This window comes from Elephas maximus, chromosome 4 (genome assembly GCF_024166365.1).
Source record: "Elephas maximus indicus isolate mEleMax1 chromosome 4, mEleMax1 primary haplotype, whole genome shotgun sequence".
NCBI lineage: Eukaryota > Metazoa > Chordata > Mammalia > Proboscidea > Elephantidae > Elephas > Elephas maximus.
The window spans coordinates 22149539-22176409 of record NC_064822.1 but is presented as its reverse complement, the minus strand read 5'-3'; the positions used below and the strand labels follow the sequence as shown (position 1 = coordinate 22176409).

Genomic DNA, 26871 nt, shown 5'->3' with positions numbered 1-26871 from the left:
TTACCAATGCTCCCTACATAAGGATTAACATAATAACTAGTCCCAGGAAAAAAGGTTGTTCTTATGAACTGACAAACTTCCTGTTGTAGACTATTTGTTCATATTTGTTCAGTGGCTGCTATGTGCCAGGCACTGTCCTAGGTGCTAAGGATACATCTGTGGATAAAACCATAGTTTGTATATGCTCACAGTGCTTCTCTTTCATTGGAGGAGGTGTACAATAAAGACATAAATAAAAATATAATATCAGGAGTGATAAGTGGGCATTGTATAACTGCGTTTTTCTTTGCATTGGCTTTCAGGTACTCAAAACATACTTTTCAATTCAGTTACTATGTCAGCCTAGCGTTGGATATAATTATCTCTAAGATGACCATAAAGTACAAGAGGGCAATATTAACAATTATGCCAGGACAACAGATATAAACTGGAACTATTCTCAGGAAACCAGGAATTATATTCTCCTCAACTATCTCTCCCTTTCTCTATATGAATTTTTATTAGTGTCTTAAACCAATCTTTTTTTTTTTTAATTTTTATTGTGCTTTAAGTGAAAGTTTACAAATCAAGTCAGTCTCCCACTCAAAAACTCATATACACCTTGCTACATACTCCCAACTGTTCTCCCCCTAATGAGACAGCCCGCTCCCTCTCTCTACTCACTCTTTTCGTGTCCATTTCACCAGCTTCTAACCCCCTCTCATCTCCCCTCCAGGCAGGAGATGCTGACTTAGTCTCAAGTGTCCACCTGATCCAGGAAGCTCATTCCTCACCAGCATCCCTCTTCAACCCGTTGTCCAGTCCAATCTCTGTCTGAAGAGTTGGCTTTGGGAATGGTTCCTGTCCTGGGCCAACAGAAGGTCTGGGGACCATGACCATCAGGGTCCTTCTAGTCTCAGTCAGACCATTAAGTCTGGTCTTTTTATGAGAATTTGGGGTCTGCATCCTACTGCTCTCCTGCTCCCTCAGGGGTTCTCTGTTGTGTTCCCTGTCAGGGCAGTCATGGGTTGTAGCCAGGCACCATCTAGCTCTTCTGGTCTCAGGCTGATGTAGTCTCTGGTTTATATGGCCCTTTCTGCTCTCTATATGATTTTTTGATCTATTGTTTTAAATTATAACTATGTCTTTTATTGTAAGCCTCCTTTACCTTTCAATTAGAGGTAGATAAGCTGATTAAGTATAATAAATATGATAACAAAGTATTCTTTTGTATGTTTCTGGCCCATGAATTCTTTACAGCAGAATCTAATGACTTCTTCACTTTCTTATCCGATCTGCTGCACTTTTATCCTTTTAAATATTGGGTCATACTCCTTTCTCCTCCTTGGAGTAAAACCCATTGCCGTTGAGTTGATCCCAACTCATAGAGAACCTATAGGACAGAGTAGAGCTGCCCCATAGGGTTCCCAAGGCTGTAGTCCTTATGGAAGCAGACCACCACATCTTTCTCCCGTGGAGCCACTGGTGGGTTTCTACTGCTGACCTTTAGTTAGCAGCCAGGCCCTTAACCACTCTGCTACCAGGGCTCCTTTCTCCTTGGAGTAGTAACTTCAAATATCTCTTGTAAATATCTACTTCTAGCTGCAGACTCTTTTAACCAGAAGTTTAATGCTAAGGGGCGGTGTGATACAGTGGCAAGAACACGGAGTTGGACTCCAAAGTGCAGAGTCGATGTTCTAGCGTTGCCATTTACTAGCCGTTTAGGAGTTAACAGTGTTACCTGCCTCCCTGAATATTGTAGGAATTGAGATAATGGAGGTAAAAGCACTGTATAATTTCTGGTTATCACACCTGGATCCTCAAGTCCAGCATGTCCAACCAGTGTTACCATGTGTGAAGCCCCCTCAATGCATGCCTCCTCTTCTTCCCTTCACTCCATTCTCACAATTCCCCATCACCTAGGTTTAAAATCTTATCATTGGCTTGACTGATTTTTTTCCTTCTTCCTTGTATCTGATTAGCCATTAAATCATATTTTTTTTCCTACCTAGTACTACTGATTTCATTCTTTTTCCATTTCAACCCATTTTCTGAATGCTAGATTATTCTTTCTGCTAAACATATAATTATGCATAATTAGAATCATGTTGCTATTTCTTCTTTATTTTGGGAAATACTTTTTAATACTAGGATATTCAAATATATCTGGTATTCTGATATGGACATAAAAGCCACCGTTGCCATCGAGTCGATTCCGACCCATAGCAACCCTATAGGACAGAGTAGAACTGCCCCATAGAGATTCCAAGGAGCGCCTGGTGGCTGACCTTTTTGATTAGCAGCCGTAGCACTTAACCACTATGCCACCAGGGTTTCCTTATATGGACATGACCTCATTTATTTAACAAGTCATTGAATGTTTGAACATTCATGTTAACATTTTGATAAATTATTCTGTGATGAACAGAATAAAAGTCTTAATACATGACTTTGATTATTTTCTAAGAATAATTTCTTAGAACTTAGAGGTCAAAGCAAGTGTTTGAATATTTTCTCACTATTCTTAAGGCTTTTGATGCATATTGCCCTCTAGACTGGCCTTTCTTAGTTGATAATTTAGTCCTGCCATTCTGCTCTGCATTTCTTAGGGATCAATTTCAAGGTCTTAGATTTCAAGACCTTTTGTAAACTGTCTCTATCGTAGCTAAACATATTTTTTCCCCATTACTCTCCCCGATGACTTTTATCTGATCAGTGAATGGCCTCACATCCACTGCTGACTTCATGTTGTCTCTCTTTTCAAACAATCCACCTAAAAAATTCATTTAAAATTTAGTAGTTTCAATTTTATTTTTAAAGATTCGCTGAATTCATGAGAAGAGTGTTTAAAATGTTTATTTCTATAGGGGCACTGTCACGTGAAAATGTATAATTTTAAACAGTTCAGGAAACCAGTCAGATTTCATTATAAGCAATAGGTTATGTGAAATTGATGATTTTAAATTTCTTTAACTTACTGAAGTGATATATAATCATCCTTTTTTAGTATACCTTTATTTATCTCCTTTACATTATCTAATGTACTAAAAGTATCTGGTGAAAATAATTATTTTAAAAGATACTTGCAGTATAAATATTGTTGTTAAATTTTGAATCTGTTTTAAAGAGTTTACTAATTATGATTAATTTATTATGATATACTAATTAATGGTTATGTTATTTTTTTGTTTGATAGAATGGTGATCACAGAAGTCGAAGTTCTAATTCAAAAAGAGATGGAGCTAGCAGCCAGTAAGGAATATAAAATTTTTGGTTGAATATTATGTATAACACAGTTCTCATAGAGGCCTTTAAAGATTTTTTTTTCATATTGGGTCCAATTATACTAAGCAAGAATAAATCATAGACACATTTCATTTTCTCTAGATATAATCCTTCCAAATTATATTTTAGGTATATTAGGGGAGCTTGGAAACTTGTGACAAATTACTAGTCCTATTTTGCCTATTTTATATTTGTTCATATGAAGTTAGAGAATCAAGACTCATTTGTTTGGGAGTCTCATAAAGGGTAAGCAGTGGTTACCTCCTCTGTAATATATGAAAAGCTTAAAATATTAAAGCATCTTCAAGTGAACAGTTTAGCTCCTTTTTCCTGTCATGAGCAAATTCATATGCTTCACGTAAGCTAAAGATATATTGGAGTCACTGGGTGGTGCAAATGGTTAATACTCTTGGCAGCTATCCAAAAGATGGGAGGTTTCAGTCTACCCAGAGGTGCCTTGGAAGAAAGTCCTGGCTATCTGCTTCTGAAAAATCAGCCATTGAAACCCCATGGAGCAGTTCTAGTCTGACACACATGGGGGTTGCTATGAGTTAGAATTGAATTGACGGTACCTGGTTTTTGGTTTTTCAAAGATAGATATGCCACCAAATTCCCTGTTGCCCGATATTTGTAAATTGTGAGAACAAATAAAAGAATGTTTACTTTTGGCAACCGGGCCCTGTAGAGTCATAGTGAAAGCAAGGGTGTTGGTCTCAGTCTTGGTTAGAATTTTGTCTCTGCCTCTGAGTTGCGATATTGGGTAGCCTCTCAAAGCTTGTTTCTTCTTCAGTAAAGCTATGGCAGTAATACCTATTTTATGTGAGTTTTTGTGAAGATTATAGACTAAAATAAGAGTTCGTGTATAAGCTCTATTTTGTATATAAATTCTAGATTTTAATTTGTTCTCTACAGGAACCACATGTGGTAATTTTCTTTACAGATTAAGAAAACTCAAGTTAAATGCTTTGCCCAAATTTTTACAAATAGAACAGAGCTAGCACTTAAACCTGGGCATTTAAATTCCTAGATTTTGTATTGCAAACCTGCTAGAATGCACAAGAAAGCTTTACTCAATTCTGCCTGTCTTTTAAATTATCTGTTATATTGAATCAGTATGAATGTTAAGTTCTAAAAATTGACACTAAATTTGGAAGTTTGAAAGCCTTTATTTTAGATCCTGACCAACATAGAAAATCTGTTGAGAAAAATAGAAGATTCTTTGAGATAAATTTTCCTTTTGGAAATACAAATATTGTTATATTAAACAAATAGTACTTGGGATCAGCTAAGAAAACTATAGGAATTTTCTAGAACTCTCGTAAGGATATAAATTCAAACATATACAAAAGTTTTTTAAAAACACATAGATTTTTTATCTTTTACTGAAGGTATTTACTATTTTGAATTACTGCTGAAAGTAAAAATACTAGGAATACTTTTAGTATTCATAGTTCTGATAAAACATGCTTTAAAAGTTTGCCAGCTTAACAGCAGTTCTTGATCATATCAAAATATTGTTAAGAACTGTATCTGAGTTGCAATGTTTTGTTTTTTAAATTTTTTCATTTAAGAGTGAATTTTGATTTTGATCATGTTTACTTTCTAGGCATGCAGAGATTTTAGCAAGGAATAATGAAAAAGATAAAGAGTCAAGAAGAAAGGTAAGGTAATTTACATTGAGAATATATTGATTTCAGTATGCAATAGGGCTACCCGTGTATCTCAGTTTGGGTTTTCCTTGAAAGCAGAGCCTGAGATAAGGACTGGATTGAAGATGGTTTATTTGAGTGGTGGTCCCAGGAAGGCACACAGGAGGCATACTTTATATTAAAACATCCAAATAGATTGAAAGTAAAGGGATGGAAAAAGGTAAGCCATCAAATAGTAACTGTAGAACTGTAGTGGCTGTACAAATATCAGACAAAATAGATGTTGAGACAAAAAGTGTTACTAGAGACAAGGATATTTCATAATGATAAAAGAATTAATTCAACAGGAAGATATAAGAACTATAAATGAATATGTGCATAATAACAGAGCCCCAAAATACTGGAAGCAAAAACCGACTAAAGGCAGAAACAGACAATTCAATAGTAATAGAGACTTCAGTACCTTACTTTCAGTAATGGATTAGAACAACAACATTTTACACTAACAAATCAGACAATGTAGATGAAAGTGACAAGTTTTGAGAAAGACATAAATTACCAAAACTGATTCAGGAAGAAGTAAACCCATTGCCATCAAGTCAATTCTGACTCATGGCTACCCTCCAGGACAAAGTAGAATTGCCCCATAGGGTTTTCCAGGAGTGGCTCGTGGTTTGGAACTGCTGACCTTTGATTAACAGCCAAGCTCTTAACCACTGTGCCACTAGGAAGACCTATAATAAGTAAAGAAAATTCGTGAGTAATTAAAAATCTTCCCACAAAGAAAAGCCCAGGTTTAGATGCCTTCACTAGCAAATTCTGTGAAACACATTACTGATACTATTACACATTTATAAGCCTATTCCTTACATAATTATTTCATGTTTTAAATTACCTGGTGTATATTTTTTGTGCATAATGAGTATCAAAATGTATACTGCTTTCTTCATTGATGAATCATTTTTCTACAGTTTTCATTTTCTATATAATCATAATTACCATCAGAATAATCTTCGTAATAATTATTTAATAAATACAAAATAGTATAATGTAGAGTTATGGTATAAATTATTGAAGCATTTATCTATGTTTTTATTTCTAGATTTTTTTGTTGCTGTCATTATAATGTAGCAAGCATAATTTGGCTTCTATTGAATTATTTCTGAAGAATTATTTTTTTGTTAATTATCTGAAAAATCATGACTGAGATAATCATCTTTAATATTTTGGTGCCAAATTTTTATGTATCTCTTTATTCCATATGCATACACACAAATACACATTTTATATAAATTAGATCATATGACATATGTTGTTCTGGTGTGCATACCTCTTATTCACTAAATTTTGCGGGTGTGTGGAGGGCTTATTAACTAGCTAATTATTATCATCCCCCTACCACAGAGAAAAAAGTTAGCCCTATGTATCATTTTTTTCATGTGATCTTTTATAATCATGTACTGACATACATAATTGGCAGTTTTGGATGCGTTTTTTTTTTTTTTTTAAACAGACACACGCATCATGCAGCATATTGTTTTTCCCAACTCATTGTGGCATTCCCTCCAGTTCAAATGATATGGATCTACCTCATCTTTTTTTAGTAGTAAATTTCTTGAAGTGGAATTATTAGATGAAAGTATGTAGATTTTTCTTTGTTTTACTCATATCTCCCAATTCTTTCCTAAGCTCTGTACCAGCATTGTTCACGAGAAATATAATGTGAACCACAGTTGTGGTATTAAATTTGTAGTCACTTTTAAAAAAGTAAAAAGCAACATAAAATTAATTTTAATGTCTTATTAATTCAATATATCTAAAATATTATCATTCCAACATGTACTCAATATAAAAAATTATCAGGGAGATAATTTGCATTCTTTTTTTCACTGGAAGAGCATACTATGTGACAAGCTTTTCTTTTGGAAAATTCCAGAAGTGATCTTGAAAGGTATTTGACAGCCATGGTTCAGCTTATGAATTGGTTACATATTGTACAGCATCAACATTGAATTAGGTACAGAATGACAATGCAACTCATCTTGGTTCAGTTCTTTAACATTTATGGAGATCCTGCAATGTGCCAGAATAATTTTCTGAACATGTGAATAACTATGGTATATCTGGGAAAATATTTTTATATTCACTGTGAGAATTTTACTTTCTTTATTATTTTATCACCAGTTTTATATACTGAATAATTTTGGTTAGCATCTTCCAGAGTGTAATGTCTTACTAATATCAGGGATAAAAATAATGTTTATTGGGCTGTTCCTATGTCAGACGCAGTGATAAGTGCTTTATGTGTGTATCTTGTTAAATCTTCTCATTGGTACTATGAAGTAGGTACTGGCATTGTCCCTATTTTTTCAGAGGAGAAAACCAAGGCACAGAGAGGTTAAGTTACTTGCCCTGAGTTACACAGTCCATAAGCCACAGAGCCAGGACCCAAATCCCAGTGTTTTGACTTGAAAGTCTGTGCCCCTACCTACTGAGTAGCTTTTCCTTTACTGGAGTTACTGGGATGACATTCTGTGGAGCCTCTATTTTTCATGTGTTTATTTGCTGATTGTGGCTGTGCTCTGTCACTTTAGCACAGCCGTGAAGAAGGGTCATCAGCGTGGAAGTTGGCTCAGAGGCACAGAAGTGAAGAAAATGTGGTAAGGAAGATATATATTTTTTATTTTGCTGAACATATCTAAATATATGCTTTCATTCATGTTTCCTTGCTTTCATAGTACCATTTTATTAGGGTAATTATTATTCCTTTTGGACACTTGAACATTAATATGAAGAGAAAGAAAAGATTTTAAAACAAAATTTGAATTCTCACCTGTTTGGAAGTCCTAGGTCATACAGAAGACAGTCTTGGTTATGGGTGGTAGAAGATAACTGGTTTAATGTGCACAGCGTCAAATACCATAGCCCTTTTCTTCATCGAAGAGAGGAGAAACTTTTGCAAAGAATTTTGCAGGGAAGAGGTTTGGGTTGAATGAGTAGCCAGTCTTCTCGGCATTGCCAGTCTTCTATTGCATTGCCGTTTGAATTTAAATTGAAGAAGGTGGGAGGGGGTATGGGGGAAACTAAATAGAGAAATCACAAAGGATTCATGCATGTCATTATCAGTGAGAAATATAAAAGATAAAATATTTTTCAGAAATATATGCCAGATCTGAGAGATCAAGGAAATGTCACTGTTCTCTTATAAGGGAGAAACATTGGTAATAGGCAACTTGGAAGAGATGCCGATATTTTAATGTTCTTTTCCAAACCTATAATCAGTAAAGAAGAATAAACGCTAATGGCACTTGTGGGGTAAAGGATCTAGTTTTACCCTAAGTAAGGTGACCTTTGTCCTTGGCTCTTAAGAAATAACTCTTGGAATAACTGGAGTACCTTGTTCTGAGACTTCCAGGCCACCCCTGAGAATTTGTGCTGGCAAGTGGGGGATGGTCAGACTTACCTGGGAGCTTGATATCAACTAACTACAGGAGGCATGATTTAACCTGTGATGTAGGACTGGCCAATAAAAGCGCAGAACACTAAGGCTCAGAGAGCCTTCTGGTTGGTAAGCACATCTTGTCTCAGGAGGGAAGCGTATCCGTTGGGACATGGAAGCCCAAACTTTGTCCTATGTGTCTCTTTGTTTGCATCCTTTTTGGCTACAATAAATCTATAGTCGTAAGTATGGTATGCTCTCCATGAGTTCTGTGAGTTGTTCCAGTGAATTATCGAATCCAAATGGACAGTGGGAGTCAGCATGTCAGAAAGTAAGGGTGTTGTGTGGACTCCTGAGCTTGTGGTTGACGTCCCGAAGGGGTAGTGGGAAATCAGCCCTGAATTGGTGGCTAGCAGGTTAGAAGGTTGGAGTATTGTATGGACTTCTCAAACTCACAGCTGGCATCTGCCCATCTGACAGTCTGAAGGATAGTGTCCTTTTAACTTATGAACTCTGATCTAACTCTGGGGGCTAAGGTCAGAGAGAGTGCCATGAGGGAGACTGGTGATGAGGGTGGAGAAGTGGGAATATGGTGACTGAATGAGTCTCCACCTTTGGGGGGATTGGATTCATGCTGACCCTTAACACACAGCTCTGTAGGAGAAATGATTGAGCTCTCTAGTAATGGCACTATCTTGTAATTGTTTTGTCTGACTCCCAATTTGTTTCTAGTTCTGCAAAGAAAGCCTGTCCTATACCCCACTGTGTTCTCATCACCAAGCTGAGTGTCTGGCACACACTAGGCATTCGGTAAATACATATTTGCTGAGTGAATGATTTGTAACTTCTGAATCCTGGCTAAGCATAGGGTGTGATGAACTGTCACTGGAGTCATAGTGAATTTGAATATGAACAAGCAGCTGTGATGCTATTGGTTGTTTAAAAGTCCTGTACAACATTTTTTTTTCTTATCAATAAGTAGGCATTGTATTTTTTGATGCATTAAATACAGTGTGTCATTCAGAGTAACATACAATGTGTTTATTTGACAGTGTGCTAGAACAATCTTTTTATGGGGCAGCTTTTTCTGTAACATATTTTTTCAGTGTACAACCCCCTGCCATGGCAATTAAGTATCACTAATAATCATTTCACTCCTGTAGGTATATATCTCTCTCTCCTAGCAACAATTCGTATCTAGAAAGTCAGAACTGAATATCCAGGTGTAAGGAACAATTAGACGTCTTTGTGGCATAATTATTTACTTTTATAGCATTGTTTACTTCACTGCCTTTTACTAGGTTGCCACCTCTTGGAAACTGTATGGGGCAGTTCTATTCTGTCCTATAATAAGGTTGCTGTGAGTTGGAATCGACTCAGTGGCAGTGGGTCTTAGGAATAAAAGGTTACACTTCAAATTGGCAAATTGCAAAACTGAGTGCTTAATAGACCTCATTTCTGAGCTCTACGTTTGCTTGCATATCCTTGTCCTCCTGAATGTTCACTCTTATCACACTCAGTATACCTAAGCCACACTGACTTATTCTCTCCCTGAATTTTCCCTCCCTCCTGTATCTCCGTATTGGTGAATGGCACTGATAAGTAGCCAGTTTTTATACCTGAAAACCTTGGGAGCCATTTTCCTTCTCATACTTAAGTCCAAGTCTCTATCTTTGACTTGGATTCTTACAGTGGCCTCTTCATTAAGCCCTGGTTCCTAGTCTTGCCTCCTCTATACCCCAAATCCATCTTGCCCACTGGCACCAGAAGGATCCCTCTTACAGGCATGTTTAATGGTCCTCCATCACTTCCAGGATAAAACTTGAAGCTTGTTTGACTACTGCGTGATGTGTTTGGACTGTCTACTGTATGTGATGAGAACCTACTTAGGTTTTTAAAACAGGAACTCTGAGCTCTCTGTGAATTGAAACGGATGAGAGGTAAGGAACACAGTTGGGATAGTGAATGCCTGGACCAAAGCAGTGACAGTAAGGATGGGGAGAAGTGAAGGAGCTTAGGAAAGATGCTGGAGTGGAATTCTCAGATGGGAACGAGTGGGGGAAGAGTCCAAGAGGATACCTGCATTTCTGGATGATATAATCTATTGAAATAAGATATGAAAGAGCAGATATGGGTAGGTGGAGGAACAGATTTGAGGGAAAATATGAGTGTTCCCAACATATAGGTATTTGATTTCTGGTACCCTCTCAACCTAGAAACCTGGAATGTGTGTCTGTTCTATCTTCCTGGCAAAACTCTTATTCATCCCCTAAGACCCAGACCAACAACATTTCCTTCAGATTATCTATAAACCTTCCCCAAACCTTCAAAACATGATTGAGCACATCCCCCATTGTGCCACTACTGGATTTAGTGCATTCTTCTATTTTTATCCCCAGGTTATAGATGATAAAATTCAGTCTCAGAATGATGAAGTGATTAGTTCAAGAGCACACTGATATAAGCAACAAAGTCAGAATTTGAGCAGCTTGTCTTTGTGCAAAGTCTGTGCACTAAACCACTATGTAGTGCTTCCTTTCCTAAGTAAAAGGAAAAGGACATGGATGAGTAAAATCTTCAAAACGTAAGACCTCTTAATTGATTTTTTAGGAATTTGAAATTTGTGATAATTCAGATAGGACTGGCATTTACACTTTAGCAGGCTTTTTTTTATATCTGGTCTTAACAGTGTAAACAAGATGAGCATCAGCCAGTGGGGAATATATTCATGGATAAGAAATGATATGTGTGGAGGGATTGCTAGAAGTTTGGAATTTGTTTGTATAACATTTCTTTTTTTTTTAAGCCATAAGAATTATAAAAAACCCATTGCCTTCAAGTCGATCCAGACTCATAGTGACCCTTTAGGACAGAGTAGAACTGCCTCGTAGGGTTTCCAAGGATCCTCTGGTGGATTCAAACTGTCAACATTTTGGTTAGCAGCCATACTCTTAACCACTATGCCGCCAGGGTTTCCATAATGTTTCCTGAAAAAGGATGTATTTATTAGCCTTTTTTTCATTTTGGTCATGCTTATAAATTAGCAGGTTTTTTATTTTATCTTATTTTTATATAAGAATTTGGGTTGTGTTATGTTAGTTTAATATTTAATTTTTTTCATTGGTAACATCAAATGAATCTAAGAAAACATATATATTTTTCTACCCTATTTGCATGATTCAAATTTATGTTTTAATTTTTTTGTTATATGTTTGATTTTTACCTCCAGGAAACTGAAAAGGAAGATATTGATTTAGAAAATGTTGGAGCTGATGAATATACATCCAGTTTTGAAGATGATTTTGAGGTATGTATAAAAATTAGTTTTTTTCTCAGCTTAAAAATTATTTATTCTAAAATCAGTTTATATATAGGAATTTAATAGCTTTCTTTCCTCTTTTTATTACTCTCAATATTCAATATCTGTTTGATTTATATATAGCTTTTACCTGTAAAAACCTTGCTGTGCTTCTACCCATGTTTAACAATATGATAGATTTATATTTAAATGATTTTATATTTTCACCCATTTTTAAGTACTCTACATTCAAACATACATATATATAAAAAACAAATATGTTTACACATTATTACTAATAGCTCTTAGTGTAATTCTTATTGTATAACTCATTTTTAGAGAAAAATGCAGCAGTTTATGTAGATTTATAATTTAAAGACATTAAAATCAGTGAACTATAAAAATCTTAGCCATAATGAAGACTTTGTCTGTTTTAAATTATAAACTGTAATGTTCACTACTATATGACTCAACAGCAACGAGTTTTTGTTTTTTTTATATGATTACTTAAACTCAATTTTTCTGAAAGTGTTCCAAACATGTTGCTATTCTTTATAGGACTATGAAGATGATTTTGAGATTTGTGATGGAGATGACGATGATAGCAATAATGAATATGAATTAAAAGAAAAAATTGAAGAACTTCCTCCAGCCAGCAAAAAGGAAATACAAGAAATTCAAAAAGCCATTAATGCAGAAAATGAAAGGATTAGTGAATTATCTTTGAAACAGTTCCAGAAACAAGGTCGAATGGAATATGAAGGGGAATCAAGGACAGGTATATAACTAAATACTAATTATATGTCCACGCTCTTAGGAAGCTGTGGACACTAAAATCTTGTAGACATTTGCTGCAGACAGAATTAATCTAATTAATCAGGTGAATAAATGAGAATCTTGTATATTCATGGTGGTGCTTTGTATCTAATACATTCAAGGCACTCAATAAATATTAATCATTGGTTTGTCATAGATTATTTTGTATATAAAAATGAGTTGTGTTTAGCTTTTCTGATCTGCTCCTACGGGTAACTATGAGTATTTGTCGTTGTTGCTGTTAGGTGCCATTGAGTTGAGTCCAACTCATAGTGACCCCATGTGACAGAGTAGAACCGCCCCATAGGGTTTTCTAGGCTGTAATCTTTACAGAAGGCTGTGCTTCTTTACAGAAGCAGATTGCCAGGTCTTTCTCCTGTGTAGCTGCTAGGTGGGTTTGAATCACTAATCTTTTGGTTAGCAGCCAAGTGCTTAACCGTTGGATCACCAGGGCTCCTTTTGTCATTCCAGAAGGAGTTATGTAGCCTATCAACAATCCTAAGTGCTCAGTAATGTTCATTTTTACCTCTGTTGTTCGTCTCTTGCTTAGTCTCAGAGTGTGACCTCATTGAGTTTCCATAAAGGAGTAGTCATTGTTGGCAGTCGGAAGGTCAGAAATGTGAAGGCAGCAGATAAGAGTACCTCTTGAGACAGGTTAATAGTACCAAATGGGACAGCATTTTCTTAAAGATTTAAAATATAGCCAACAAAGTGTGTTATAATGAATAAAATAAATAAATACTTGTAACTAAATCCTTTGCCAGGGATTTTCTTTATGGAATTAGAAGTGTTTTTGCTCAAGAAAATCTTGGCATCTAGATGCAATGAAGTTACTTGTATGAATAGGAGTAAATCTTTTAAAATCACTTAAAGGGAAAACTATGACAATTTGATTAAAAAATTATTGTTAGATGCCATCAAGTTGGTTCCAACTCATAGAGACCCAATGTACAACAAAACGGAACACTGCCTGGTCCTACGCCACCCTCACAATCATTGCCGTGTTTGAGCCCACTGTTGTAGCCGCTGTGTCAATCCGTCTCGCTGAGGGTCTTCCTCTTTTTCACAGACCCTCTACTTTACCAAGCATGATGTTGTCCAGGGACTAGTCCCTCCTGATAACATGTCCAAAGCACTCTGACTATACCGCTTCCAAGACAGATTTGTTTGTTCTTCTGGCAGTCCATGGTATATTCAATATTCTTCGCCGACACCATAATTCAAAAACATCAATTCTTCAACCTTCCTCAGTCAAGCCAGATTAAAAATATCTGCCTTAGGTCAGATGCACCTTAGTCCTCAAAGTGACATCAATAAAAAAAATTAGCACTAAAAAATAGCACTAAAGGTAAAATAGCTGCAATATTAAAAATAGTAAATAATATAGTATATTAAAATAAATCATCTAGTAGAATATCAGCCATTAAAGATTATAATTGTTATAATAGTTATGTTAGTTATAACTATTAGTAATTACAGTTACTAATTAATGTAATAATACAACTGAAGGTTTGACAAAATGATTATTACCCTCATATTTTGTGCCTGCTACAGAAATAACAAAACATAGCTGGGGAGTATCGATGCATGGAATATTGTTTAAATTTATAGCTGAGAAAACTTCTTTTGAGCCAAGATATTTCACTGCTTAATAGCAAAGGGCACAGGGAGGTTCTGTGTGCCTCCAATAAATAGAATTTACATGACAACATTCAAAGCTAGCCTGTTCTTGAGTTGCTGAGAAGTTTGCAATTTTTTTTTTTTTTAATTTTTAATTGTACTTCAGATGAAAGGTTACAGGGCAAACTAGTTTCTCATTAACAGTTAATACACATTGTTTTGTGACATTGTTTTGCCAACCCCACGACCTGTGAACACCCTCCCCTTCTTAACCTTGGATTCCCTGCTACCAGCTTTCCTGTACCCTCCTGCATTCTGTTCCTTGCCCCTGGGCTGGAGTGCCCATTTAGTATTGTTCTGCTTTATGGGCCTCCCTAATCTTTGTCTGAAAGGTGAACCTCAGGAATGACTCATTACTGAGCTATAAGGGTGTTGGGGGGCCATACACTTAGGGTTTCTCCAGTCCCTGTCAGACCAGTAAGTCTGGTCTTTTTTGTGTGTGTGTGAGAGTTAGAATTTTGTTCTATGTTTTTCTCCAGCTCTGCCCAGGACTCTCTTTTGTGATCTCTGTCCAAGCAGTCAGTAGTGGTAGCCATGCACCATCTGGTTGTGCTGGACTCACCCTGGTGGAGGCTGTAGTACTTGTGGTCTGTTAGTCTTTTGGACTAATCTTTCCCTTGTCTCTTTGGTTTTCTTCATTCTCCCTTCGTCCAGACAGGGTAAGACCAGTGGAGTATCTTAGATGGCCACTCATGAGCTTTTAAGACCCCAGATGCTACTCACCAAAGTGGAATGTAGAACATTTTCTTTATAAACTATGTGATGCCAGTTGAGCTAGATGTTCCCTGATACCATGGTCCCCATAGCCCTTAGCCCAGTAATTTGGTCCCTCACAGAGTTTGGATGTGTCTATGGTGCTTCTGTGACCTTGCCTTGGACAAGTTGTGTTGGCCTTCCCAGTTGTTTCCATCTTTTTGCTATTGTGAACAATGCTGCAATGAACATGGATATACATATGTCTATTTGTGTGATAGCTCTTATATCTCTAGGATATATTCCTAGGAGTGGGATGATCGATCATATGGTATTTCTATTTCTAGCTTTTTAGGAAAGTGCCATATCATTTTCCAAAATGGTTGTACCTTTTTGAATTTCCACCAGCAGTGCATAAAAGTTCCAATCTCCTTGAGGCCTCTCCAACATTTGTTATTTTCTGGGTTTTTTTTTTTTTTTTGATTCATGCCGGTAATGTTTGGATAAGATTGTACCTCATTGTGGTTTTGATTCGCATTTCTCTAATGGCTAGTGATCTCAAGCATTTCCTCATGTATCTGTTAGCTGCTTGAATGTCTTCTTGGGTGAAGTGTCTGTTCATATCCTTTGCCCATTTCTTAAATGAATTATTTGTCTTTTGTTGTAGAGGTATTGGACTTTCCTATACATTTCAGAGATGAGAGCTTCATTGGATTTGTCATAGCCAAACATTTTTTGCCAGTCTGTAGGTTCTCTTTTTACTCTTTTGCTGAAGTCTTTTGATGAGCATAAATGTTTAATTTTTAGAAGACCCCAGTTATTTAGCTTGTCTTCTATTGTTTGTGTGTCATTAGTTATGGTTTGTACCCTGTTAATGCCGTATAACAGGGCCTCTAGAGTTGACCCTATTTTTTCTTCTATGATTTTTATAGTTTTTGGTTTTGTATTTAGGTCTTTGATCCATTTTGAATTAGTTTCTGTGAGTGGTGTGAGGTATGGGCCCTGTTTCATTTTTTTGCAGATGAACATCCAGTTTTGCCAGCACCATTTGTTAAAAAGATAGTGTTTTCCCTGTTTGTTGGACTTTGGACCTTTGTTGAAGATCAAGTGACCGACCATAGGTGGGTTCTCAGTTCTGTTCCATTGGTCAACGTATCTGTGGTTGTACCGGTACCAGGCTGTTTTTACTACTGTAGCTGTGTAGTAAGTTCTGAGTTCAGGTAGGGCATGTCCTCCTACTTTATTCTTCTGCTTCAATACTGCTTTACTTATCTGTGCCTCTTCCTTTCCATATAAAGTTAATGATTAATTTTTACATCTCTTTAAAGAATGCTGTTGGTATTTGGGTCAGGACTGCATTGTATTTGTAGATTGCTTTGGGTAGAACTGACATTTTCACAATGTTAAGTCTGCCTATTGATGAGTATGGTATGTTTTTCCATTTATGTAGGTCTCTTGGTTTCTTTTTTTTTTTCTTTTTCTCTTTTGACTTCTTGCAGTAGTGTTTTGTAGTTTTCTTTGCATAGGTCTTTTACATCCCTGGTTAGATTTATTCCTAAGTATTTTATTTTTTTAGGGGCTATTATAAATGATATTGTTTTCCTGGTTTCCTTTTCGTAGTTATCTTTATTGGTGTATAGGAATCCAACTGATTTTTGTATGCTTATCTTGTATCCTGCTACTCTGCTGAATCTTTCTGTTAGTTTCAGTAGTTTTCTCATGGAGTCTTTTGGGTTTTCTGTGTATAGTATCAAATCATCTGCAAATAATGACAGTTTTACTTCTTACCTACCAATTTGGATGCCTTTTTATTTCTTTTCCTTGCCTTATTGCTCTAGCTAGGACTTCCAGCACGGTGTTAAATAAGGGTGGTGATAAAGGGCATCCCTGTCTTGTACCTTTTCTCAGGGGGAATGTTTTCAGCCTCTCTCCATTAAGAATGATGTTGGCTGTTGGTTTCGTATAAAAAAAGATGTCATTTATTATGTTGAGGAATTTCCCTTCTATACTTATTTTATTGAGACTTTTTACCAGGAATGGCTGTTGGACTTTTTTGAATGACTTTTCTGCATTGATTGAGATGAGCTTGTGTTTTTTTGTTTTTTTTTGTGGGTTTCTCTCTAGGTGTTCTGTCCTTTACCAAGAGTGATGTGTTGAACTCTCCTACTATTATTTTGGAACTATCAATTTCTCTTTTCAGTGCTGTTAGAGTTTGTTTTATGTATTTTGAAGCCATTTCGTTGGCTGCGTAGATATTTATTATGGTTATGTTTTCATGGTGAATTGTCCCTTTAATCATTATATAATGCCCTTCTTTGTCCTTTATAGTGGATTTTATTTTAAAGTGTGTTTTATCAGAGATTAGTATTGTCATTTCTGCTCTGTTTTGGTTGTTGTTTCCTTGATATATATTTTTTTCATCCTTTGATTTTTAATAAATTTATGTCTTTGTTTCTAAGATGTGTCTCTTTTAGACAGCACAGTGATGGATCTTGTTTTCTGAATCCATTCTGTTACTCTGTGTCTCTTTATGGGTGCATTTAAGCCATTTCCATTCAGTGTGATTACTGATAGGTGTGAGTTTATTGCTGTCATTTTCTAGTGCTTTTTTTGTGGTGCTGAAATTTTTTGTTCCTCTTACTCCTCTGCGTTGAATTACTTTTGTTTGTGATTTTTTTTCTTTCGTTTTTGTAGATTTTGTGTTTATTGAGACTTTATGATTTTCTTCTTTATTTGGATGAGTAGGTTTGTTAGTTTCTCTGTGGTTACCTTGAAATTAACCCCTATCTTCCTAAGTTTAAACCAGTCTTTTATTATTTGATAAAGCCTTGACTTCTTCTCCATTTGAAAGTTCTGTATCTACACTGTTTATTCCCTCTTTTATTTTTCTGGTGTTGTTGTCATTTATAGATTGAAGTCTCTGGTTCCCTGTTGTTAATTTTTTATTTTTGTTTTATCCTTGAGAGTTCATTTTCTAGGTTGTTATCTGGCTGATGCAGTCTTATATGCTAGACTCAGGTTGTTGTCTAACGCTGTTCGTTCTCAAACCGAAGGACTATGTCAAATAATTCTTGTAAGCTTGGTTTGGTTTTTATGTATTCCCTTAATTTCTGTTTATCTGCAAATGTCCTAATTCACCATCATATTTGAAGGAGCATTTTGCAGCATATATTATTCTTGGTTGGTAATTTTTTTCTTTCAAGATTTTATATATTATCATCCCATTGCCTTCTTGCCTGCATGGTTTCTGCCTAGTAATCAGAGCTTAGTCTATTGTTTCCTGTTTGTGTCTTATCATTTTTCTCGAGCTGCTTTCAGGATTCTTCCTTTGTCTTTAGTTTTAGCTAGTGTGATTATTATGTCTTGGTGTTTTTCTTCTGTGACCTATCCTTTACTGGATCATTGAGCTTCTTGGATGGTTGCCTTTTTGTCTTTGATGATGTTAGAGGAGTTTTCTGTCAGCAAATCTTCAATGATCCTCTCTGTGTTTTCCGTGTTCTCACCCTGTTCTGGAACTCGGATCACATGCAGATTTTTGCTTTTGATTGTATTCCACATCATTCTCAGGGTTTCATCATTTTTCTTTGTTCTTTTCTCTGATGTTTCCTCAAAGTGGTATCCAAGTATTTGTCTTCAGTTTTGCTGATCCTGTCTTCCATTGTTTCAAATTTGCTCCTAAAACATTCTATTGCCCCATCCATTTCTGAAATCTTGTTCTTTATCTTTTGGATTTCTAATTGTTGTTTTTGTAGGATTTCTAGTTGTTTATTTATTTTGGTATTTTACTCCTGAATTACTTTCCTGATTTCTTCCATTGTTATGTCTGTCTTTTCCGTGATTTTGTCTATGTTTTCCTTATTTTTGTCTACATTTTCCTTAATCTGTTGGAAAACCTTGAATATTAGAATTCTGAATTCCCTATCATGTAGTTCCAGTGCCTTTTCTTCTAGCAGAAGGTCACCTGTTGTTTTATTTTGGTTGCTTTCTGGAGCCAGCCTCCTATTTTTTTGTATGTTTTGATATTGTCTGCTGTCTCCAAGGCATTCAGGAATTATTTTCTTCATTTATTGATTGTAGATCTGATTATTTCATCACCTTTTTTTGTTTTATTTGGTTATGCTGGTAGGCTGGGTGTGTTTTGTTGCTTGCTCTACTATGGGCATACTTCCTACCATTTTGTCCTGGTGGGCAGGGCTGGTCACTCAGCTATGGTGCAGCAGGTTGGGTCCAGCGGAGATGGAGGGACAGGGATGAGTTGTTTGTGTCGTGAACGTGGGGTGATGGAGCGGGTTTTGGGGGCAGTGCAGAGCAGGGTCTGGGGGACTGCTTTGGTACCACTTGGGAGTGTGGCACTCAGCACATGGTGTATGTAGGCAGGAGGGAAGGGAGAGGATGTGAAGTGCGGAGCTAAGCAAGTGGTTAAAAGAAGGAAAAGAAGAGAGAGAAAAAAAGGCAAAAGAAAAAAGAAAAGGCAAAAAATGAAGTAAAGAAACAAGAAAAAAGTAAATAAAATGGATTTGGTAGGTGGGCGTGGGTCAGACTGGTGAGGCCGTGTGCTGGTGGCCCATTAGCTGATTGGTGTGGCTCAACCTGTTGAGAAGCAATGTGGGTGGTGCATGGGACTAGGTAGGTGGGTGGGAGAAAGGAAAGGAAAGAGTAAATAAATAAATAATAACAACACCAAAAAAGAAATGAGTGCACCGGCTGTTGGGGACAGGGCAGAATTGGGGTGGCAGCAAGCTGACATTTCTTTCACTGGCTGACAACACATGAACTGTTAGGAAGGGGCAGAGGCAGTGTAGGGCCTAGGTGGGAGGGAAAAGGAAAAGGAGAAGGGAAAAAAATAAAGAAAAATAAAAAATATGGCACTGACAGAGCTGGCCTGTGTGGTCGGTGCAGACCCTGAGATGTTGTGTGCCAAAGGGTCTCCAGCCAAGTGGTACAGCACAGCCCACCAAGAAGTTGGGGGTGGCACAGCATGCTAGGTGGATGGAAGAAGGGAAAGGAAAAAGGAAGAGAGAGAATAGAAACAATAATAAAAAAGATGAAAACAAACAAAAAAACCAACCAAACAATAAATTAATAAATAAAATGACACTGAGGGAGCTGGTCAGTGACAGTGATGTAGATCCAGGGATGACATGCTCAGTGACTCTCCAACTGAACTGTTCTGCATGGCTTCTCCAGAAGGGTTGGTGCACAGGGCTGGGTTGGCGGGAGAAAGGAAAGGAGAGAGAAAAACACAGGAAAAAGAAGAAAAGAAAAAGAGAAAACAAACCAAACAATTACAGCCTGTTAAGAAGGGAAGGGGATGGCACATAGGCTGGCTGGGCCGGGGAAAGGACGAAGGGAGAGAGAAAGAAAGAAGCAACAACAACAAAAAAGCCAAAAAAGCAATACCATGATACAAACAAAAAAGAAATGGTGCTGAAGGGGCTGGCTGATGGGGGCGGGGCGGGCCCTGGTTGCAGTGAGCTAGTGTCTCTCCAGCTGTGCGACTGGCACGTTGGCAAACAGCAGGGACCATATAGAGGGAAGAAAGGTGTGGAATGGGAAAGACTGTCTTCCTGCTTACCGGATGCTTTGTCTTCTGCTGGGAGCTCCGTGGAGTTGGCTTTCTGTACTCCCTGTCTGCACTCTTCAGTGGCTGAAGTCCAAGATGGCAAATCTGGCCATGTTAGCTGATATGGGACCTCCACTCTGTAGCTCTCCTCTTTCTCTGTTTTCTCTCAGTTTCTTATTCCATTTGGTGCTTGATTGAGTTCTTTATTCCTTCATTTGGTGCTTAGGGTTCCAGGATTGACGTTTGCATGTATTTTACTTAGTTTTTCGGGTCTTTGCTGCAGAGGGGCAGCATGGTGTTTCTGTCTATAGTGCTTTTGACTCCCCCTCCCAAAATTTTATTCTTAATGTTCCCCTCTTTCTTAGCATCGTATAACCTATTTTCATTATTCACTTCCCACATTTATGGTTTGCATTATATCCTTGTAAAAGATTAGAATTTACAATCCCAGACATAAGATATTACTTTTTGGTATTGTTTCATTTGAAAGAATTATACACTATTAAAGAGATAGAGCTACTCCGCCCTATTTAATGTTGAGCTAGACTGTGATAACACAGAGTAGTGGTTAATAGTGCAGGCTCTGGAGTCAGACTGTTTTCAAATTCTGGCTCTATTATTTGTGACCATGGGAAGTTACTTAACCTCTCTGTGCCTCAGTTTCCTTACCTGTAAAATAAGGATAAGACTTTCTTATGGTTATTGTGAGGATTAATTAAATAAGTTAGCACATGTAAAGTGCTTAAAAGAGTGCCAGGCAGATACTAAGCACTAATATATATTAAGTATTATTATTATTATCATCATCATTATCTAGTAGGTTATAGACGGTATTAGTTTTCTTTATCTTACTCGGCTACCTTTAGACATTATGCTGTTATTTTGTGTAAAATACCTGCCTGCTTCCTGTGATGATTAAGCTGTTTGGTTATGAACTGTACTCCTTATCCTTTTTCAGGGCAATAGGAAGCCATTTGATAAATAACTTTTTCCAGTGCACTAGAGTTACACCATGGTGTTTGAAAGAGTTCATACACCTGTGAAAGGTAAATTGTTTACTTGGTCAGTCAATAGTATTTATTGGCACAGAGGTGGAGAGCTCTGGTCTAGGAATGTCTTTATTCTAATCTTAATTCTGTGACTTTAAACAAGTCTACCAGGTCCCTCATTTTTAAAGCTGGAACAATAACCTTTATTAATATTTACCTGGTATTTTACAGTTAGTAGAATTCTTTTTATATACATGACCTGGTTTAATCCTCATAATGGTACTGTAGGGAAGATGTTTTGTCAATGAAAAAATGGAGGCACAGAGATAAAATAACTTTCTCACAGTCATAAAGCAAGTAATTGGCACTACTGGGACTTGAAATCAGATCTTCTAACTCAAAATCTGGCATACTTTCCACTGTACCACACGCCTCTGCTTCGCTTGCTTCATGGATTTGTTGTGAGGATCAAATGAGATAACACATGTGAAAGTGTTCTGAGGGTTATAAAAGCTTTATAAAAACTGTAAGATGGTAGGAGTGTTTATTCTGCTTTTGTTAAATTCAAACAGAAATCCAAAAGAAACAAGAAGACAGATTCAGATGCAATTGAAAAAATATGTAAACAAATAAATATATGGATAAATACATGCAAGAAATTGCACAAGTGCTCAGAAGAGAAAGAGGTGCATTGAGGAACACTTGTCATCTATCAGGAGATAACCCTTTAATATATTTTAATGATAGTGCATAGACTTGTTCATGGTAGATGGAAACTTTTAAGTCAGTCAGATAATTATCTGACTTAAAAGGTCCTTTGTTTTGTACTTTTTGATATATTTAATAATGGATTTGGTATTAATTTACATTGTTTTTATTTTTCAGCTATTTTGTATATTTGTGCTCCAATTCCTTTATTAGGTTATAATCTTTTTTGGGGAAGTGGGGCCAGGACTGCATCTTAAGTAATTCTTAAGTATTTCTAAACTCTAATAGACACATGCAATAGATAATCAGTAAATATTTGCCTTGTTACCTGAAAACTTTAGCAGAAATTAGGAGAAACAGGCCTCTAAAATGCTTGTGGAAGATTTTTATCATTTGTTTCCAGTGAAGAGTTTATTGAATATGATTGCTGTGTATGCTTCTAATTGTATTACTCTTGATTTTTTTTGTTTAAAAGAAATATACCAGTTTTTCACAAAAATAACATTTCTATTTTATACAGATGCAAACAAGTCCCCTCCCAAAGCCCCTATCTGTGGAATTTTCATGGATTTTGTAACAGCCTCACACCGTCAAAAGGGCCGGAATCAGGCCCTTAAGCAAAGGTAGGTGTACTGGGAAATTTGCTAAAGGTATTATGGAGTTTTAATATACCTTAGAAAGTCAAAGGAGCAGAATTGAGGAAATGGAAGTCATAATTAGTGAGATTAAAGATAAGCATTTGACACCAACTTATTTGAGGAAAAATCAGATAAAAGAATTTTAAAAAATGAAGAAACCCTAAGAATTATGTGGGACTCTTATGAAGAGGAATAACCTATGAGTGATTGGAGTACCAGAACATGGAGGGATAACAGAAAAACAGAGAGTTGTTGAAAATTTGGTGGCAGAAAACTTGCCCAATATTGCAAAAGATGAGAAGATATCTATCCCAAATGCTCATCAAACCCCACACAAGGTAGACCCGAAAAGAAAGACACCAAGACATAGTATAATCTAAATAGCCAAAGCCAAAAATAGAGAATTTTAGGAGCAGTTAGGGATAAACAGAAAGTCATCTACAAAGGAGGGTCAGTAAGAATAAGCCTGGACTACTCAGCAGAAACCATGCAGGCAAGAGAGCAATGGGATGACATATATAAAGCCTTGAAGGGAAAAAAATGCCAGCCAAGAATTATATATCCAGCAAAACTCAAATATGATGGTGAAATTAGGACATTTCCAGATAAACAGAAGTTTAGGGAATTTGCAAAAGCCAAACCAAAATTACAAGAAATACTAAAGGGATTCCACTGTTTAGACAATCAATAACATCAGATAATAACCCAAGACTAGAACACAGGACAGAGCAACCAGATGTCAACCCAGATAGAGAGGTAACAAAAATAAATCAAAGCTAAAACACCCAAAATAGGGAAACAGAGACGTCAATATGTAAAAGATGACAAAATTAAATGAAAAAAGAGGGACTAAAAAAAGTACTAACAGGTCTTTCATGTGGAGAAGAATTCAAAGTGATATAAAGAAATAAAAGATTGGTTCAAACTTAGATAAAGGGGTAAATATTAAGGTAACCACAAAGGAAACTAGCAATCACGAACATCAAAATAAAAAACAAGAAAAACATGAAGACTCAGCAAATACAAAATCAACAGCGATGAAAAGAAAATACATAGAAAAAAATGACTCAGCACAGAAAATTAAATGGAACAAAGAAACTGTCAACAACACACACACAAAAAAGACATCAAACTGACAGCACTAAACTCATACCTATCAATAATTATGCTGAATGTAAATGGACCAAATGAACCAATAAAGAGAGAGTGGCAGAATGGATAAAAAAAACACAATCCGTGTATATGCTGCCTATAAGAGACACACCTTAAAGACATAAACAAAGTAAAACTCAAAGGATGCAAAATATATATCAGGCAATCAACAACCAAAAAAGAGCAGGAGTGGCAATATTAATCTCTGAAAAAGTAGACTTTAAAGTAAAATCAACCACAAAGGATAAAGAAGAAAGGACACTATATTAATGATTTAAGGGTCAATACACCAGGAGGACATAACTGTAATAAATCCTTAGCAGTCAAGGACAGGGCTCCAAAATACATAAAACAAACTCTAACAGCATTGAAAAGAGAGATAGACACGCCCACAATAATAGTAGGAGACTTCAACACACCACTTTCGGTGAAGGACAGAACATCCAGAAATAAGTCAACAATGACATGGAAGATCTAAATGCCACAGTCAACCAGTTTGACCTCATAGACATATACAGAACACTCCCACCCAACAACAGCCAAATATACTTTCTTTTCCAATGCACATGGAACAGTCTCCAGAATAGGCCACATATTAGGCTGTAAAGCAAAACTTAACAAAATTCAAAGCACTGAAATATTACAAAGCATCTTTCCTGACCATAAAGCCAAAAAAGTAGAAATCAGTAACAGAAAAAGCAAGGAAAAAAAAAATCAAACACATGAAAACTGAACAATACCTTGCTCAAAAACTACTGGGTTATAGAAGAAATTAAGGACAGAATAAAGAAATTCACAGAATCAAATGAGAATGAAAACACTTCCTACCAGAACCTTTGGGACACAGAAAAGCAGTGCTCGGAGGTCAGTTTAGAGCAACAAATGCACATATCCAAAAAGAAGAAAGGGCCAAAATAAAATCATTAGCCCTACAACTTGAACAAATAGAAAGAGAGCAGCAAAAGAAGCCCTCAGGCACCAGAAGAAAGGAAATAATAAAAATTAGAGCAGAATTAAACGAAATAGAGAATAGAAGAGCAATTGAAAGTGTTAACAAGACTCAAAACTGGTTCTTTGAAAAGATCACCAAAATTGATAAACCATTGTCCAAACTGACAAAAGAAAAACAGGAGAGGAAGCAAATAACCGAAATAAGAAATGAGACGGGCAATATAACAACAGACCCAGATGAAATTAAAAGAATCATAGCGGAATACTATGAAAAATTGTATTCTAACAGATTTGAAAACCTAGAAGGAATGGAGAAGTTTCTAGAAATACACTATGTACCTAAACTAACATAAACAGAGGTAAAACAACTAAATAAACATATAACAAATGAAGAGATTGAAAAGGTAATTTAAAAACTTCAAAAGAAAGAAAAAAAAAAGCCTTGGCCCTGACGGTTTCACTGGCAAATTCTGCCAAACTTTCGGAGAAGGCTTAACACCACGACTATTAAAGGTATTTCAGAGCATAGAAAAAGGGTGGAAATCCCAAACTTATTCTGTAAAGCTAGCATAACCCTGATACTGAAACCAGGTAAAGACACCACAAAAAAGGAAAATTACGGACCAACATCCCTCGTGAACTTCAGCGCAAAAATCCTCAACAAAATTCAAGCTGATAGAATTCACCAACGTATCAAAATAATAATAATAATTCACTATGACCAAGTGGAATTCACACCAGGTGTGCAGGGATGGTTCAACATTAGAAAATCAATATAATCCATCACTTAAATAAAAGACAGGAACCACACAATCTTTTCAATTGATGCAGAAAAAGCATCTGACAAAGTCTAACACCTATTCATGATTAAAAATCTCAGCAAAACAGGAATAGAAGGGAAATTCCTCAGCATAATAAAGGGCATTTATACAAAACGAACAGCCAATGTCACCGTAAATGGAGAGAGTCTGAAAGCATTGGCTTTGAGAATGAGAACCAGACAAAGATGCCTTTTGTCTCCCCTTATTCAGCATTGTGTTGGAGGTCCTAGCCAGAGCAGTGAGGCTAGAAAAAGAAATAAAGGGCATCTAAGTTTTTTTTTAAGTTGGTAAAGAAGAAGTACAAGTATCTCTAATTGCAGGTGATGTGATTTAATACACGGAAAACACCAAAGTATCCACAAGAAAACTACTGGAACTAATAGAAGATTTTAGTAAAGTATCAGGATACAAGATAAACATACAAAAATCAGTTGGATTCCGCTACACCAACAAAGAGAACTTTGAAGAGGAAATCACCAAATCAATACCATTTACAGTAGCTCCCAAGAAGATAAAATACTTAGGAATAAATCTAACGAGAGACGTAAACGACCTATACGCAGAAAACTACAAGACACTACTGCAAGAAACCAAAAGAGACTTACATAAGTGGAAAAACATACCTTGCTCATGAATAGGAAGACTCAACATTGTGAAAATGTCAATTCTACCCAAAGCGATCTACGGATACAATGCAATCTTGATTCAAATTCCAATGGCATTTTTTAATGGGATGGAGAAACATATCACCGACTTCATATGGAAAAAGAGGAGGCCCTGGATAAGTAAAGCATTGCTGAAGAAGAACAAAGTGGGAATGCTCACACTACCTGATTTTAGAACCTGTTATGCCACCACTGGAAACCCTGGTGGCATAGTGGTTAAAAGTGCCATGGCTGGTAACCAAAAGGTCGGCAGTTTGAATTCACCAGGTGTTCCTTGGAAACTCTATGGGGCAAGTTCTACTCTGTCCTATAGGGTCCTATGAGTCAGAATCAACTCAACGGCAATGGGTAATGGGTTACTCCACCATGGTAGTCAAAGCAGCCTGGTATTGGTACATCAATAGATGCATAGACCAATTGGCCAAAATTGAGAATCCAGACGTGAATTCATCTACCTGTGAGCAGCTGGTATTTGACAAATGCCCAAATGCTGTTAAATGGGGAAAAGACAGTCTCTTTAACAAATGGTGCTGGCATAACTGAAT

General features: G+C 36.5%; 1 protein-coding gene across 2 annotated transcripts in view; it reads left to right on the top strand.

The window, feature by feature from the left end:
- Positions 1-26871, top strand: part of DYNC2I1 (dynein 2 intermediate chain 1) — a 188936-nt gene that overhangs the window by 32281 nt on the left and 129784 nt on the right. The window contains exons 6-11 of one of the 2 annotated variants that reach the window (XM_049881681.1): positions 3176-3231; positions 4871-4925; positions 7508-7573; positions 11582-11659; positions 12209-12428; positions 22620-22722. In XM_049881681.1, the coding sequence (XP_049737638.1) occupies positions 3176-3231; positions 4871-4925; positions 7508-7573; positions 11582-11659; positions 12209-12428; positions 22620-22722 (578 nt within the window). Of the gene's footprint in view, positions 1-3175; positions 3232-4870; positions 4926-7507; positions 7574-11581; positions 11660-12208; positions 12429-21360; positions 21449-22619; positions 22723-26871 lie in introns of those variants that run through there. The other variant, XM_049881682.1, reaches the window with a different exon arrangement.